At 50.1% G+C, this 15,321-nt stretch overlaps 5 protein-coding genes across 5 annotated transcripts; 4 read left to right on the top strand and 1 right to left on the bottom strand.

The window, feature by feature from the left end:
- Positions 1 to 16: 16 nt before the first annotated feature.
- On the top strand, positions 17 to 607 carry L3040_006370 (uncharacterized protein; the record flags this gene model as incomplete). The annotated part of the gene is made up of 3 exons (XM_066154085.1): positions 17 to 182; positions 246 to 253; positions 362 to 607. 3 exons carry the CDS (start codon positions 17 to 19, stop codon positions 605 to 607), a joined length of 420 nt encoding a protein of 139 aa, XP_066011072.1.
- Positions 608 to 1,446: 839 nt separating this feature from the next.
- On the top strand, positions 1,447 to 2,702 carry L3040_006369 (uncharacterized protein; the record flags this gene model as incomplete). Its single annotated transcript, XM_066154084.1, has 3 exons — positions 1,447 to 1,840; positions 1,904 to 2,612; positions 2,669 to 2,702. The coding sequence occupies 3 exons, from the start codon at positions 1,447 to 1,449 to the stop codon at positions 2,700 to 2,702; spliced, it is 1,137 nt and encodes a 378-aa protein (XP_066011071.1).
- Positions 2,703 to 6,287: 3,585 nt separating this feature from the next.
- Positions 6,288 to 9,316, bottom strand: L3040_006368 (uncharacterized protein; the record flags this gene model as incomplete). Its single annotated transcript, XM_007289153.2, has 5 exons — positions 6,288 to 6,311; positions 6,370 to 6,380; positions 6,685 to 6,866; positions 6,917 to 8,905; positions 8,964 to 9,316. 5 exons carry the CDS (start codon positions 9,314 to 9,316, stop codon positions 6,288 to 6,290), a joined length of 2,559 nt encoding a protein of 852 aa, XP_007289215.2.
- A 2,134-nt stretch (positions 9,317 to 11,450) lies between these two features.
- On the top strand, positions 11,451 to 12,302 carry L3040_006367 (uncharacterized protein; the record flags this gene model as incomplete). The annotated part of the gene is made up of 1 exon (XM_007289151.1): positions 11,451 to 12,302. The coding sequence occupies one exon, from the start codon at positions 11,451 to 11,453 to the stop codon at positions 12,300 to 12,302; it is 852 nt and encodes a 283-aa protein (XP_007289213.1).
- Positions 12,303 to 13,523: 1,221 nt separating this feature from the next.
- On the top strand, positions 13,524 to 15,321 carry L3040_006366 (uncharacterized protein; the record flags this gene model as incomplete). The annotated part of the gene is made up of 6 exons (XM_007289150.1): positions 13,524 to 13,672; positions 13,743 to 13,868; positions 13,951 to 14,341; positions 14,402 to 14,577; positions 14,657 to 14,697; positions 14,756 to 15,321. 6 exons carry the CDS (start codon positions 13,524 to 13,526, stop codon positions 15,319 to 15,321), a joined length of 1,449 nt encoding a protein of 482 aa, XP_007289212.1.

The raw sequence follows: 15,321 nt of genomic DNA, 5'->3' as shown, positions 1-15,321 counted from the left end.
TCGGTGAGAATGAAACATGCTCCTGGCAAGACAAAGTATTGAGATGGTTTGCGATATAGAGGTGCCATATCACGTGGAGTCAAGAGCCTCAGCCACGCCCAGGCTCGACATCAGCCACACCTTGAACGACAACCCACGAGGGACGACAACAACCGTATGTATGCGCAAGGGAGGTGGCCTAGGTATGTTATCGCGGCTATGGTGATTCGCTTTGGCCCTGTTTATCAATGCCGAACGAGCTGAAGGCATGATTGTAAGGAAACCATTCATCGCTGTCATTAGCTCATATCATCTGACGGCGAGCTATTGCTGCTGTCATTTCTGCCAACTTCACTTCACGGTTTTATATCTCTGTATATAGAAGACGGCGCCCCAGCCCAATACTCCCCCGGGTATTGTATCCAGCGGAGGCATTGAATTCCCGGCCTACCCTTCGGATCCGGGATTTGCCATTGATAGCACCACCATACCCGTCTCGGGCTACACGACTGGCAAGAGATTCATGGTGGGGGATGCTACGGTGCCGGAGAGTTCGTCCAAGCATGTTTACTGCTTTTGGCTGGATCGCTTGGTCGGGCCCGGTGCGTCGATCAGCGATGACTCCTGAAGGGCTTCGTCTAACGTGCGGGATTTGAAGTTGATGGGGAGTGGATATGTACGTTTTACGAATTTCCTTATCAAGGCTTATCAAGGAGAGGAAGCCATGATCAATAACCGAGACTCTCATTCACTCCGCTCTCTTGCATAGCGTGCATAGCGTTGAGCAAGCGATGTTGTGCCAAGGCAAGCGACCTCAACGCTTTACCGGACATCTTTCACGGGGATTGCAAGGACAGCAATCAGCGGTATCCTCGACAGCAGGACGATAACCTTGGGGACAAACTGGATGCCACTTCAAAAGATGGGCTCTGTGGAGCTAGAATGCTGCATCGGAGGACAGATGGCTGTTCTTCCTTAGCTGTCGACCTTCATCTCGCTTGGGTTCCTTCCTATCCTGTCTCTGGGAGAGGAGGATACCCATGACATATTGCAGAAGGAGATGAACATTGATCCGCATCAATCCGATCCTCAATCCTCGAGGTCAATCGGACTTTCGAGCCATTCTGAAGCGAGTACTGCGAGGGAGGGGACTCCACGTGATATTCCGGGTCAATATGGGTTCCCCGCATTTCCGACGATCACCGAGGTCTAGATGCCAGTCCTGGAACGACGGGCGGGATCTGGGATCCGACTTCAACAGAGCGATAGGAATGATGCGGAGCTCAAGCTCAAGCTCAAGCTTGAGTTGAGATAAGACAAGCTGCGCTGAGCTGCCTTGACCTGAGCCCCTCCTGTTCCTCCCCCATCCTCCATCCTCTATCCTCCATCCTCTACGATACCCATATACATCATCAAATATTCCACAGCATCACGTCTCACATCTCGTCACCTGAGGTTGACGTCAATATGCCATTGCACAACGGCTGGCTCCCCCGCGAAGGCTTCACCGCTGACCCCATCGGCCGTCTCATCAAGAAGACTGCCCTCAATCCAGCCTTCACCCTCGTCTTCCTCCTCCTCGCCCGGTACACCAAACAAGGCTCCGACCTGTCCATCCTTCACGAGACGGCCTTCTCGCGCATCAGAAAGTTGTTCTACTTCGGGCTCGTACGATGGGCTTCAAACTATCTGGATGCTCGTGAGCTCGACAACTGGACGACTGATAGGTATGATTGGAAAAAGGAGATTGTGTTGATTACTGGCGGTGCCGGTGGCATTGGTGGGCATGTCGTAAGGCTCCTTGCCGAGAAGGGGGTCAAGGTGGTAGTCTTGGATGTGATTCCCATGACTTTCGATGCTCGTACGCCCCCCCCCCCCCCATCTCCGCTACTATGGGACCAACGAGTCAGGTTAACATGCACAGCATCCAACGTGTACTACTACAAGTGCGATATCACGACCCCCGCAGCCATCTCTTCAGTTGCAAACGAGATCCGCAGGGATGTCGGTGCGCCTACCGTCGTGATCAATAATGCGGGTGTCGCGCGAGGTAAGAACATACTTGAGGCCTCCGAGAAGGAAGTACGCTTCACATTCGACGTCAACACTCTGGCGCACTACTGGATGGCGAAGGAGTTCGTCCCCAGCATGGTGAAAGCCAACCACGGCATGATCGTCACCGTCGCTTCCCTTGCAGCCTACATGACTGTCCCTAACATGACCGACTACGCCGCCTCCAAGGCCGCCGCGCACTCCTTCCACGAGGGCCTCACCGCGGAACTCCAGACCCGCTACCACGCGCCCAAGGTCCGCACCGTCATCGTCAACCCGGGGTACACCAAGACGCCGCTGTTCCAAGGCTACTCCAACGACTCGAAGTTCCTGGCCCCGAGCCTCGAGGTGGAGACGGTCGCGGAGGCAATTGTGCAGAAGGTACTTGCCGGGCATAGCGGACAGGCCATCTTGCCGGGTTTCGGCACGGCCTTGACTTTCTTGAGGGCGATGCCGCACTGGTTTCAGTTGAGGGAGAGGAGCAAGAAGGCGAGTATCATGAAGAAGTGGCACGGCAGGCAGGTGATCGACCTGGACAAGTGGCATGTGGAAGACAAGGAGAAGGAGGGGGCTGAGAGCGCGTAAGTCTCCTCCGTCTGGGTACTTTGGGGAAGGGGGGTGCTGACGATGCATGCAGGTCTACTGTTCTGGTGCCGCCCGAAGGCCAGTAGAGTGGGTGGGTGGAACCCGTGATCAAAGATAGTAATGTGCCTTGTTCTACCTATCTCGCAACGAGGATGTCCCTTGGCTATGGTACGACCTGCGACGTATCTGCTCTTGGTTAATGGCTCCTCGCTATATCACCACCCGTCTCTGGGTTTCATTAACCATGTTTGCATCCTCTGGGTTTCTCGACTCCACTCCGTATACGGAGTATATCCCTTTAACCTCCCTTTTTTTTTTTTTTTTCCTTCTTTTTCTGAATCCCCCTCACTCCTCCCTTCCCCCTTCCCTCCCTCTTCCCACCAACCCAACTCAACCCAACTAAACTAAACTAGACCAAACTAGCAACAAACAAACAAACCAGCCAGCCAGCCAGCCCGCAACGCCGACCTCCCCAATCTAAACCCGCTACGGTAGAAACCAACCCTAGCTCGTTAAACAAACCACCCCCCTCTCTCAGCGTGCCTTTACAGAGCTCCATCCCTTCCTACATCCCTTCCTTCCTCCCTCTCCCTCCCTACCTTCCTCCCTACCTAATCTCGATCAGCGAGACTTATGTATCTCTTTCAAGAAAAACGAAAAAAAAAAGAAAGAAAAAACAAGAAAGAAAAAAAATTGTAATAATAATAATAATAATAATAATAAAAATAATAAAAATAATAATAATAATGATAGACAAATGATTCATAATCTCGACCCGTAACGTGACTGTGACAACACGCCAGGGGTCTCCAGGGCGTATATCCCCCACAAGCGCCAAGCTACCCCACCTCCTTCCTCTTTCCTCCTTAGTCTTCTCCCCTCTGCATCGCCTTCGTATTTCTTTCGTATTCTCGCTTACTAATTCACGTTTCTCCGGGACGGTTTTCAGCTCGGGGACGGCCATAGATAGATAGGACGGTCTTCCAACGCTCGCTCGAAAACGGTCCCCAAGACGGTTTTTATACGAAAAAAAAAGACGATGTAATCGAATAAGATGGTCCTATTTTAGCTACGAATTTTTTTTTAAAAAAAAAAAATTTAAAAAATTTAAAATCGTTTTTTGTTTTGTTTTCAGATTCGATTCGATTTGATTTTTAAGTATCGGCCTAGGGTGATCTACTTACTAGCTATGCCAACCTTTTGGAATCGTCTTTTAAAAAGAGATGGTTATCGGATTGGCAGCTGACGGTCTAGGTAAAAAAAGCCTTTGCATGCATTCTCCTTTCAGGGTATTTCTTGAAGAAAAGAGCTTAGGTACTGAATTTAAGCGGTCTGATACCTACCTAATCGTCGGCTCGCTTAGGTGGGCCTCCTTTCATCCTTTCAGTCTTAGTCGGCATAAGCGATTGCGGATCGGAAGCGAATGCGGATTTTTCTTTTATTACTAGTTATTATATACAAAATACAACTTAAAATATTACTTTTTAATTCACAATCGTATAATTCAATTGTATTTTATTAATTATAAGCCGAAAACGCGTTTATATACCGATAGTTTGATATTTTAAATCGATGAAAAGCTTGCTGTTAAGCAGCAAGCTGAATTTTTTTCTGAATTTAGTGCAAAATAATAATGAATCACTGATAAAATTTAAAACAAAAATGCTAAATATCGTAAAGGAATCGATTTACGCAAAGCTAAGCGCGAGCGTAAAAAGATTATACGAAAACGCTGCAAGTTTAATTATTAAAAACGACGATTTAATACTTATTTTAATTCTCGATTCGAAAGAGATTTAGTAGATGCAACAACTTCTTGAACGTCAAATTTTGCGGCTTCGTAAAAAAAGTATTCCTCGACCAACTCTTTCTCAACTTGAACTTTTTTTCGATGATAATAATTTAATAATTATAACCGATACTATCGGAGACCTTTTTTTAAAGCAAAATATTATTCCTTTTCTTAGTATTAATATCGATAGCGATAGCTTTAATTTTGATAGTAATAGAGATTCAAACGATTCGTTGCGTAAGATAAAAGACGAATCAAATTCTAATAAAAATAATGATCGATGGTCAGATATTTTATCGGATAATACGATTTTAAATGTTTCGGAAGACGATATAATAGACGATTAATTATTCATGTAAATATTTCTTAATTGTAATAATAAATGCTATAGTATTAAAGAATTTCTAACATATTCGAAAAAATCCGCATTCGCTTCCGATCCGCAATCGCTTATGCCGACTAAGACTGAAAGGATGAAAGGAGGCCCACCTAAGCGAGCCGACGATTACCTTAACTGGCCTTTATAAAAGAGGGTTAGAGGTCGGTTTAAATGACCCGTTACTTGCCTTCAAGGTATATCCATACCTACCTTCCTTCCTACCTCCCTATCTAAGCAAGCAAGCCCCGCTCTCCACCTGCTGCGCTGGAAGGAAGCAAGCAAGCAAGCAAGCAAGCAAGCAAGCAAGTACTTCTGTTGCTGTCGCTGTTGCTGTCTGTCGCTATCGAAATCGGAGGATAAGGATAAAGATAAAGACAAGGATAAGGATAAAGATAAAGATAAAGATAAAGACAAGGATAAGGATAAAGATAAAGATAAAGATAAGGAGGAGGGTCTAAGGCCCGTACGTAGGAGAACAGGCAAGGCGAGCGGGCATACATACATACATACATACCTCCGCAGCTACCTAGGTACCCACCCATATACCTACCTACCAACCTAGCACCAGAGCCTAGGTAAACACAACCCCCATCCAACCCCGCAAGAAAAAGGTGGCGTGGTGTAACGGTCGCACGTGACGTTGTGGTTCTCCTCCACCAGAGGAGAGAGAGCTACGGTACGGTAGGCTGGAAAAAACCCGTTTCAATCTGGGTTCGTTTCCCAGCACCGCCAAGGGAGAGAGAGCGAGAGCGAGAGCGAGCAGCGTTTCTTGGAGGGGAAGGTGGATGGATGATTGAGGTGGGTGGATTCCATCAGGACTAGGCATGTTTCTTCGTCTTTTTTCCAGAAGGGAGCAATATATATATATATATATTTTTTCTCTTTTTTTCCCCCTCTTTTCCCTTCTTCCTTGCATGTGGGTTTTTTTTTGAAGGGTGGGGGAAGGTGTGTGTTTGGTGGGGTAAGCGGGATTGTGGTGTGGTGCTGGGCTGGGATACAGTACCTACCTAGGTACGTACAAGTACTTACAGTAAAGAAGGGTGGTGGGGCGAGCCGCGGATGTGGTGCGGAAAATGGATACATACGGCGAGCTACTTTTATCTACTACCGGTACTACTACTACAGTATGTATGTATATGTGTGCAGTGCAGTTCTCAACCGCAAGTCTCCCTCCCTACCTCTACCTACCTCTTAAATCCTTGATGAAGATATACCTACCACCCAGCTAGCTATTCTCCATTCCCGTAAAACGTACGGGCTAGAGGACAGAAAAGCCCAAGTGAGCCGGCTGTCTGTCTGGCATTTTCGGTTGCGGAAATGAATGCTCTCTCAATCGGGCTGCGATACTGCGAGTCAAATATCTCATCCCACAACGCAAGCGCCGCATAGGTAATCAACAGAAGGATGGTTGTTCAGTTCGGCGGTTGCTATTCTCACTGTTCGAATCGGCTACGGGATCCGTGACTATGAATTCCCCTCGTGGATTCTTTATAATCGGATCTACAATCTAACATCGCGTCGGCCCTGCCCAGGTATGGTCAGTAGGTACAGCCCAATAGAAAAGAAGCCCTCGGACACCCACCACCAAAACATCTTCAACTTTCAGCAGCAGGGCGGGGAATAATTTCCAATTAAGCAATCACGTAGCCGCTGGCGATGTACAAAGATCCCCCCGTCGGCAGTTCAGTCCATGTACTGTGTCCCATGATCCAAACTGAGCCCACGTGCCTCTGCGGGATATAGAGGCGCCCTCCGACGCATCTACCAACGTCCAGCAGGTCGTCTCGCTGTGTATATACATCTCAAACAATCTTGTACAGCCACTTGGCGATAAAGAAGCAGCTTAGCCCGAAGGCAAGCAAGCCCGCAGTGAGCCAAAAGAACCAGCTCAAGTCACCCTCGTACTCTTGGCCGGGCACCCAGACGTTCATACCCCAGAGACCGGTGATGATGTTCATGGGGAGGACGATGGTACCGAGAACGGTGAGTTTGCCGAGCACGTCGGCGGTTTGCTCTTGGCGCTCATTCATGCGAATGTTGATTTGTGCCAAGTAATTAGCATGTGAGCGGGCGAGGATCCTGTGTCTGTTAGCAACCATCACCCGGGCGGGCGGAAATGGGTTGGGTACTTCTCGTAGTGAGACAGGTTTCCAGTCATGGTGATGATGTGATCCTGAATGTCACCCAGGTAGAGTCCAATCTCACTGCGTGGGGCAATCTCCCAGTGCTCGTTGCACCGCTTCGCAAACCCCTTGATAACATCTGCCTTGTTCCCGAGCAGCCTGTACAGCCCCATGACTTTCTTTCTGGCGTCGCCAACTCGGCGCAACATGTCGCCGCCGCTCTCTCCGGAGGTACCGTCTCCTGCCTCCGATCTCTTATCGTTATCCTTGTGCGACTTTTCGTCATTGGCAGGCGAGTGAAGCTTCAAAATGGCATCGTCAATGTCGTCGACTTCGTCCTCGATACTCTGAATGAGAGGAGCGAATACATCGGTGATATCATCGATGATCGCGTACGAAATCCAGTCAGATGACAAGATCAAATAGTCGCTGAGTTGTCGAATCCGTCGACGGACATTGGCTGGATGTGGCGTCAGGGAGAAGTGGAAGCTGATCACACCTTCTCGGAACACAACAACATACATGTTGACCGGTTCGAGAAAATCCTCATTGTTCATGTCCTGCTCGAAGGAGCGATAATTAACAAAGTAGTAGTTCCGGAACAGCTCGACCTTCTCGCGAGCCTCTTGCATCATGATATCTTCTGCAGTGAGAGGGTGGATGCCGAAAGTCTTGGATAAGACCTTCATTTCATCATCCGTGGGTGAGAGAACATCGAGCCACCACGTCGGCCGATCTCCATATCGCTTCAGCTTCTCTTCCTTGGGAAGAGGGGTGCCGCTTGGCGATTTCGACGGCGGAGATTTATGTAACCCATTGGGCGTTGCAGCCCCGGAGGTGCCCCCGGAAGTTTGCCGGGCATCCCCCAATACCGAACCACCACGCCTGGACGCTGGCCGCTCTGCCAACGAGCCTTGCCGCGTTGGTGCTCTAGAATCACCATTCTGCCCGTCCACGTGTCGTAGGAAGCTATCATCTCGCGTACGCTCCTCGCCATCTTCCGAATCGGAGCTATCGGTCAGCTCCGGGGGATCCGGGACGAACAGATCCCGGAAGTTGGTGCCAGGCTGTACCAATTCCGAGATAGTTTGACTGTGAATCGTGCTCTGGAAATCTTCGTTGAAGTACGTGAATCGATATGGGGCATCATCCTCGGCCCGGTGCCACCCCTTATGGATCGGTCGCAGTCGGCCTCCTATCAGTTGAGGCTCTGTAATTTTCTTGGCCCGTTGTCCTTCGCTCTTGCCCTCTTTCTCAAACCTGCTCCACTCATCGAGCATGGCCAAGTCCGGCCACTTGCCTCTTCTCCGTCTCGGACCGTTGGCTCGTCGGAAAGCCTCGCCTTGTCTTTGAGCCATATCCTCTTCGGCCATTTCGGACATGCCCTCCACTGGAAAGCATACATCCCCTTCGGCTTCTAGTGCAATAGTATGTCTTCTCCCCTGGAAGCCGATATCCTTGTCGGAAGAGCCCCCTGGCATCGAAGAATCATCGACCGCAATCTCACTGAAATCGTCTCGGCCTGCGCGAGGAGACGCTCTGGATGGAGCGAAGTCGTCTCTGGCCATCATGTCTCCAAAGCTCATGTCCCGATTGGCCTCGAGGGTGGGGCTGCCAGGCATTGAGGGTGGGTAATTCACATTGTACTCGTCTTGTATGTGGAGCGATGGGCTTGCCCTATCGAAGATGGTCTTCTTCTTGGTAGAAGATGCCTTGCTTGAGGGTCGACGCTGGCTGCTGCCGTATCCCCCTAGAACCGCACCCGAGCTCTTCGACCTTGATGACTCGGTAATCAAGGGTGCCCTCTCGTCTGTCACATCCTCTTCGTCACCACTACTATTTTTTGACGTTTTTTGCCGACGGCCTCCGATATCGGATTGTATAAAGGGATTCTGATATTGTTGTCGGTATGAAGATGGGCTATCGTACGAAGGGAGGCCGAAGGCACTTTGACCCATGGTAGACGCTCTGCGAGGTCGCATACTTTGCTGCTCTCTGCGAGCACAAGATCAATCAGTAGGAATCATTGCCATGCTCAATTACCTCGACATACCTGTGGTCCAACAAAGCTTCGCTCTCGAGGCTTGTATTGCTCAGATTCTGCCCCTGCACCCGATAGAAGCTTGCCCGAGCAGCGCTTTGGTCGTCGTCGTGGTGTGACGTTCGCGGCATGCCAGAGCCATCTTCCGTAGACGCTGCAAAAGATTGCCTCCTGCGCTTCTTCTTCCCTCCGCGGTGATTTCTCTTCTTCTTCGGTATGGGGGCGCTACCCTCTGGTCGCAGCGTTGCGTTAGAGCCGCTACGCAATTTTTTCGGGGTCTGCAGAGCTGTCGGTTCTGGTCTTTGGGGACTTTCATCCATCTTCGTGAGAGGGGAGCCTCTTCCCCGGGGAGGCGGCGCGGCCATGATTGAAAGATAAGGATGGGCTCGAGTCGTGACGCGGCCTCGGTCTCAATTACTTCTTCTCGTTCGGAGCACAAGAATGGTCCTCATAAGTACAGACAAGGTCTGTGGTAGCATATGAGCTTTGTTCGTGGATATCTGCGCTGTTCATCGGCCGAAAAAAGTTATGACTGTATGTGTGACGGAGGGTGAAGGAGAAGGAGAAGGAGAAGGAGGGTGCGCTCAATGGACCCAGCGCCCCCTCTTACGCCACAAATGGAAAGATAGTTAACAATGGTAGAAACAGTCCACAGCTTCAATTGTGACGGCTGAGCGGCGCCCATGGATGAAAGGGTTGTCGTGGGGGGCAGATGAGGGGGAGAGATAAGAAGTTGAAGATTCTCCCTGCACAGGAAGACGGGCCTTTGCTGCATGCTTGCTTAGTCATCTGACCTGGGCGGGAGCTGCCCGCGTGCCGAACTACCTCTTCCATAGAGAATATTTGATTTTCTGCTCTTTGGCATTACGGAAGACGAAGCGATGAGAAAGATAAGAAACAAAAAGGAAGCTGTTATTCAGTTAAGCTTTAGGTGTTACTTATAGTAGTACGATGGGTGGCTTGGCCATCACGATTCGGGTAACCATGTCTCTATAGCCTTTTACTCAGAACGAGTGTATACTTCTTCGCTCATGGAATTCATAATTTATAAATTACGTATTATACCGTTGCGTGCGTTCGTTCGTGCGCTCCGATTTGATTTCTTGCCCTCAATGCTTCGCCATCGCTTAGTGCAAGACTCATATCAAAACATCGAATCAATCAATCAAGCTTCAATGGAAAGGATTCGGAACTCGACATTGATGGTTAGAGACACCCCTGGGAAGCTTACCACACACTCCAAGCACTGGCGTTCGAGTCGCATACAGGCCCGTTGTACCCCTTCGTTTGGATCTCCTTGATCCCTTCGCCTCTCTAAGTACCGAAACTTCCCTCTGTATAATCCGAGGACTGCTGTGGAAAGAAGACAGCTTCTTATCAAGATACTGACCGGTACAATCTATGGCATCTTCCTTCTCCATATTGAATATCGCCAGGCCTGCCGCTCCTCCCCAGGAGTCACCTCCCTAAAGGCCAGTGCTGAGCAGTGAGTATACAGTAAGCGACATGCAAGAGCGCAACGCAACCACAAGGAGATCGTGAGTTCCTTCCCCGATAGAGCCTGATATGTTTAATATAATATGACATATATACATGTACTGGCGGCAAGCAGGTCAAGCTGACTGGACTCCCAGGTGGAAAATGCCGGGCTTCTACTAGGACCCGAGCTGTGTCGTCGATGCCAGATCCAGACCCGACTTGGCATCGTCGTTGCTGTGGCTACAGGAATCGTGATCAATCTGTGGATCAGGCCTACGGAGAGAGAAAGGGTCGACTCGGACAGTACCTTCCAGCTCTGGGATCGAACTGTCGCGGAAGGTGGGATTCTGGGTGGACTTGGACTTGGACTGGACTTGGACTTGAATAATGCCAAAGTGAGGAATCATGCTCGCCAAAGGGGCTTCTTCAAAGCTGCGCTTCCAGATCTCAATTTGAACTCCAAATAGAGCGGGCCAGAGCCAAAGTAACGACACGATGGGCTTTCGGAGATACTCGGCCATGGAACATGTCGATCATTATTGGGATCTTTCCTACCTGTCATGCCCTTCAGGTGATATCCAGAGCTGAAGAGGGTCACTTGAGCTCGTTAAATATCAACAACCCGAGCTCCCTTCGTAAAACGCCCGGTCCGCCTATTCCACACCAAGGCCAACTTCCAAACAATCAAATGAGATTCAACTGCCGTCCGTCCTCTTGAACCTCTTCGGCAAGCTTGAGCACCATTTCAAGCCATACGTTCACTACAGCGGAAATATCCACTAGCGTAACAGTCTCGCGACTCCCACTGGAAGGCGCGACTAGGTCTCGTATGGTGTGGGTGTATATAATCAGGGCGGTAGCCAGTCTTTCATTCAATCAACACATTTTTCAGCCTCTCATATATCAAATACCCCAACTTGGTCATTCTTTTTTTAAGTGCAACTGCGCACGATAATCGAAAACTCGAACAGCCAATCATCACTCATCTTTAACATAGCGGAACACAAAACGAATCTCAAAATGGAACAAACGCGATCAGAACCAGCCCTGTCACCAAAACTAGATACAGCATTCCTTTCAGCAGCAAACATTGAGGAGCTTGCAGCACTATCCAACTCTCCCGCCACGCCTGTGATATCGATGCCGTCACCAGCACACAGTCAAGCATTCTCACACTCAACCAAGGACGGGAACGATGGAGCAACGGAAATTACAGCCATCGAACTCGCGTCGTCGACTCAGTCACTGGCGCAGAAGGAGACAATTTCGGCGATAGCCAAGGAAATCAAAGCTGAAGACATCAAGAGAAAATGCACAGAAAGCAAGCCGTTAGATATATCCCGGCCAATCATCTCTTGGCCCAAGACCGAAAGCATCCTCTGGCGGCCTATGGAAAACTTGCAAAATCCTCTGGCAAGACTTGACCGACTGGCCCCGGAACTGATCGACCGCATCATGCATTTCACCCAGAATCGGGCGGCCAACACCTGCCTGGGCCTGACCTGTTCCGCGCTGTGGACCGTCCACTTCGCCAGAAATGGACCTTCCAGGCTCGATGAGATCTCTCCCATCTGGGTCGAGAACATCGATAGCGACTGGGACAGCGCCCGCGCTTGGTTCCGGCCGTCGACCATCCGCTGCTACGCCTTGCATAAGCTCATCAGGGAGTTTATGGGTCCTGGCATGGTGTACGATCGCCACAGAGGATTGTTCAGAAAGACGGGAGTTATGCGCGAAGAGGCGCGCCGCGAGGCGGAGATCAGGCCGATCGCAGCTGAGCCACCTCCCGGGATTCCGTACTTCTTCAATGATACAAATAGTGATTGCCGTGCAGGGGATATATTTTACTTTGTACCTATGCTTTACGACTAGCACAGACGATTGTTCTGAAAGGCGGAAGTTATGCGCCGAGAGACGGAGAGCAGGACATTGCAGTACCAGAAATGTATAGACTGCTAAACTCGCTTATCTTGTCGTGATTTTTCCTTTTCCAGACAAATGGCCCTTCGCTGGCTTCGCCGTTACACAGAGGCGATTCAGTAATTTGAAAGGGTAGATGGGCAGACGCGCGTAGATGAGTCGATCAAGAAGGTTGATGCAGCGGAAAAGGAACGACGAAAATTCATCCTGGAATTGGTCTAGGACGCAAAAAAGGAGAGCTGGTGACTGAATCACTGCATCTAGTAAAAAGGAGGTGAGCTAGGAGGCGATTTGCTCGGTTGTTGATGCGAAGAAGGGTGGTTGTTGAAGTAATGTTGAATAGGATCGAGGATGCTTTGGACGCTGGAGACTTTTCTCTCATCCCCTATTCGATCGAGCCTTTCTTGTGGTGCCGGAGATTTCAGGTGATGGCCTCGTTTTTCTTTCTTTCACCTCTGTCCTACTTCGTACGCCGCTCGCTTACTTACAGTACCCTCGTCACTCCTTCGCGACACCACCACTAATCTATCAATAGATATGATTTAAAATCACTACAGGATATCCATACAAAGTCTTTCAATCTCCACGACTGACTTCATGTACGGGCTTTCGATCAACCGAAATGAAGTTGGTAAGCTGGCCACGTTCGTACGTAGCGCTTTAGCCGAAAATCTGGTAGACACAAACGGACGAAGTAGGTAAGAGTGGAAGGATATGATATACCGCGCGTTACATCAGAGTTAGGCTTCAGATCTCTTCAACTCTTTCACGCTTTTTCTTTTCATATTTCCCCCACTGCTCTTGGACGTATTTCTTCTTCTTTTTCTTCCGAATATTCCGGTTCTCCCACTTGCTGAGTCAGACTCAGACAAGGAGGGCTGGACATCGCACAAGCATCCATTCGTACAACCTTGGATCGGTGACACGGAAGTCTCACTCGGGAATCTATAAGTACATCGCCGAGTCCCTTCTTGTAGGTGCTGTGAAGATGGAAATCACTGCTTTTACTGAGCTGGCAAGTGATTTCTTGCTCCCACGTGATTCGTACCCACGGGGGAAACCTGTTTTTCTCTTCTTCCGATTTTTGGATATTTTATCTTTTCCGTACCGGTACCGAAAGATTTCAAGGCAAGGAAAGGGGGTCGCCAGATTACAATTCCGCCCTTTACAATCATGTCCGAGCCTGAATGCAAAGAAGCCGTCGGGGCCACAGGCCAAAGAATGCTACTTGGCGGGCCCGCCGAGAAGACGCTGGTGAGGAAGTTGGACTTGCATATCATTCCGGTAGTCATGCTTCTGTATCTCCTGAGTTTCTTGGACCGGTAAGACATGATATCCTGCTTTTGCATCTCTCTTTTCTCACGCACTGGAATAGCTGCTAATGGAGTCCAGTGTCAATATCGGCAATGCCCGGCTTTATGGATTGGAAGAAGATTTGGGGATGCATGGAAACATGTATCAGACGGCTGTCTCGCTGCTGTTCGTCACGTATATCCTATGCGAAGTACCATCCAACCTGTACGACCCAAACCATGCCCCCGGACCTGCACTCGCAGCTTGCAACGGTCCGTCGATGACTGATTGACTGATTGCTTTGCAGTGTCTTGAAGAAATTCACCCCGTCTCGCTGGATAGCATTTATTGCCACCTCATGGGGCATTGTCGCAACCCTGGGGGGAGTGGTCCAGTCCTACGGGGGCCTCATTGCCGTCCGCCTGGTTCTCGGAGCCGTTGAAGCCGGCCTGTTCCCAGGACTGGCCGTGTATCTGACCTTCTTCTACACCAAGAACGAGCTGGCCGTCCGTATCGGATATCTCTTCGTCTCCGCAGCTATGGCTGGTGGCTTCGGGGGTCTCCTTGCTTACGGAATTGGACACATGCAAGGCGTTGCAGGACTGAGCGGCTGGAGATGGATCTTCATCCTGGAAGGGATGCCGACTGTGTTCATGGGTATCGCAACACTTTGGCTGCTGCCAAATAATCCTGAAACAGTACGCACATATGGACAAAGCCTTTTTGCGATTCTAATGGTCTGATTTTGACTCTCACAGGCTTACTTCCTCACGGACGAGGACAAGAAACTGATCGGTATCCGGAAAGCTTGCGAGTATGGTCAGACTGCCGCGGCCCAGGAATTCTCCAAAAAAGACGTAATGAAGGGCTTTACGGACTGGAAGTGTTGGGCATTTTACTTTGGTCAATTTGGTGTGGATACGATGCTCTACGGGTATGCTCTCAAGCGCTCACGCTCCATAGTACATATATACAGCAAGCCCAACTTGAACTTACTGACAAACTCAATGCAGCTTCTCCACTTTCCTACCAACCATCATCTCACAGCTCGGTAGTACGTACCGGTATATGACCGCTTCCCAGAAACCAAATTCACACTAATACTTCTTCAGAATGGACAATAGCACAGACTCAGCTCCTCACCATCCCCTGCTACTTCCTAGGCGGAGTCGTCTACATGATCATAGCCCACCTCTCCGACCGCACCTGCCGCCGCGCCCCCTTCGTCCTCGCAGGCTGCACATCCAGCATGATCGGCTACGGGATCCTCCTCTCGCGTGCTAGTCCCGGCATCCACTACCTCGGCTGCTTCTTCGTCGCGGCCGGTCTCTACGTCGCAGCCGGCATCCCCCTCGCCTGGCTCCCGAATAACAATCCGCGGTACGCCAAGCGGACGACGGCGACGGGCCTGCAGCTGACGATCGGTAACTGCGCTGGGATCCTCAGCAGCTTCATCTACCCGACGGTGGACAGGCCGCGGTACGTGCGAGGCCACGCGGTGACGCTGGGCATGATCGGCTTTTCAGGCCTCATGTATGCGACCATGTGGTTTGTGTACGACCGCGCGAACCGGAGACGAGATGCGGGTTTAGAGGATTGGAAGGTGCCGCTGGGTATGAGCGACGATGAGGTGGCGGACTTGGGAGACGAGAGTCCGCGGTACAGGTTCACCAAGTAG

Source organism: Drepanopeziza brunnea (assembly GCF_022702325.1).
Source record: "Drepanopeziza brunnea f. sp. 'multigermtubi' strain 214-2 chromosome Unknown ctg11, whole genome shotgun sequence".
Classification (NCBI taxonomy): domain Eukaryota; kingdom Fungi; phylum Ascomycota; class Leotiomycetes; order Helotiales; family Drepanopezizaceae; genus Drepanopeziza; species Drepanopeziza brunnea.
The sequence above is the reverse complement of the archived record's forward strand: the minus strand, read 5'-3'. Positions and strand labels throughout refer to the sequence as shown.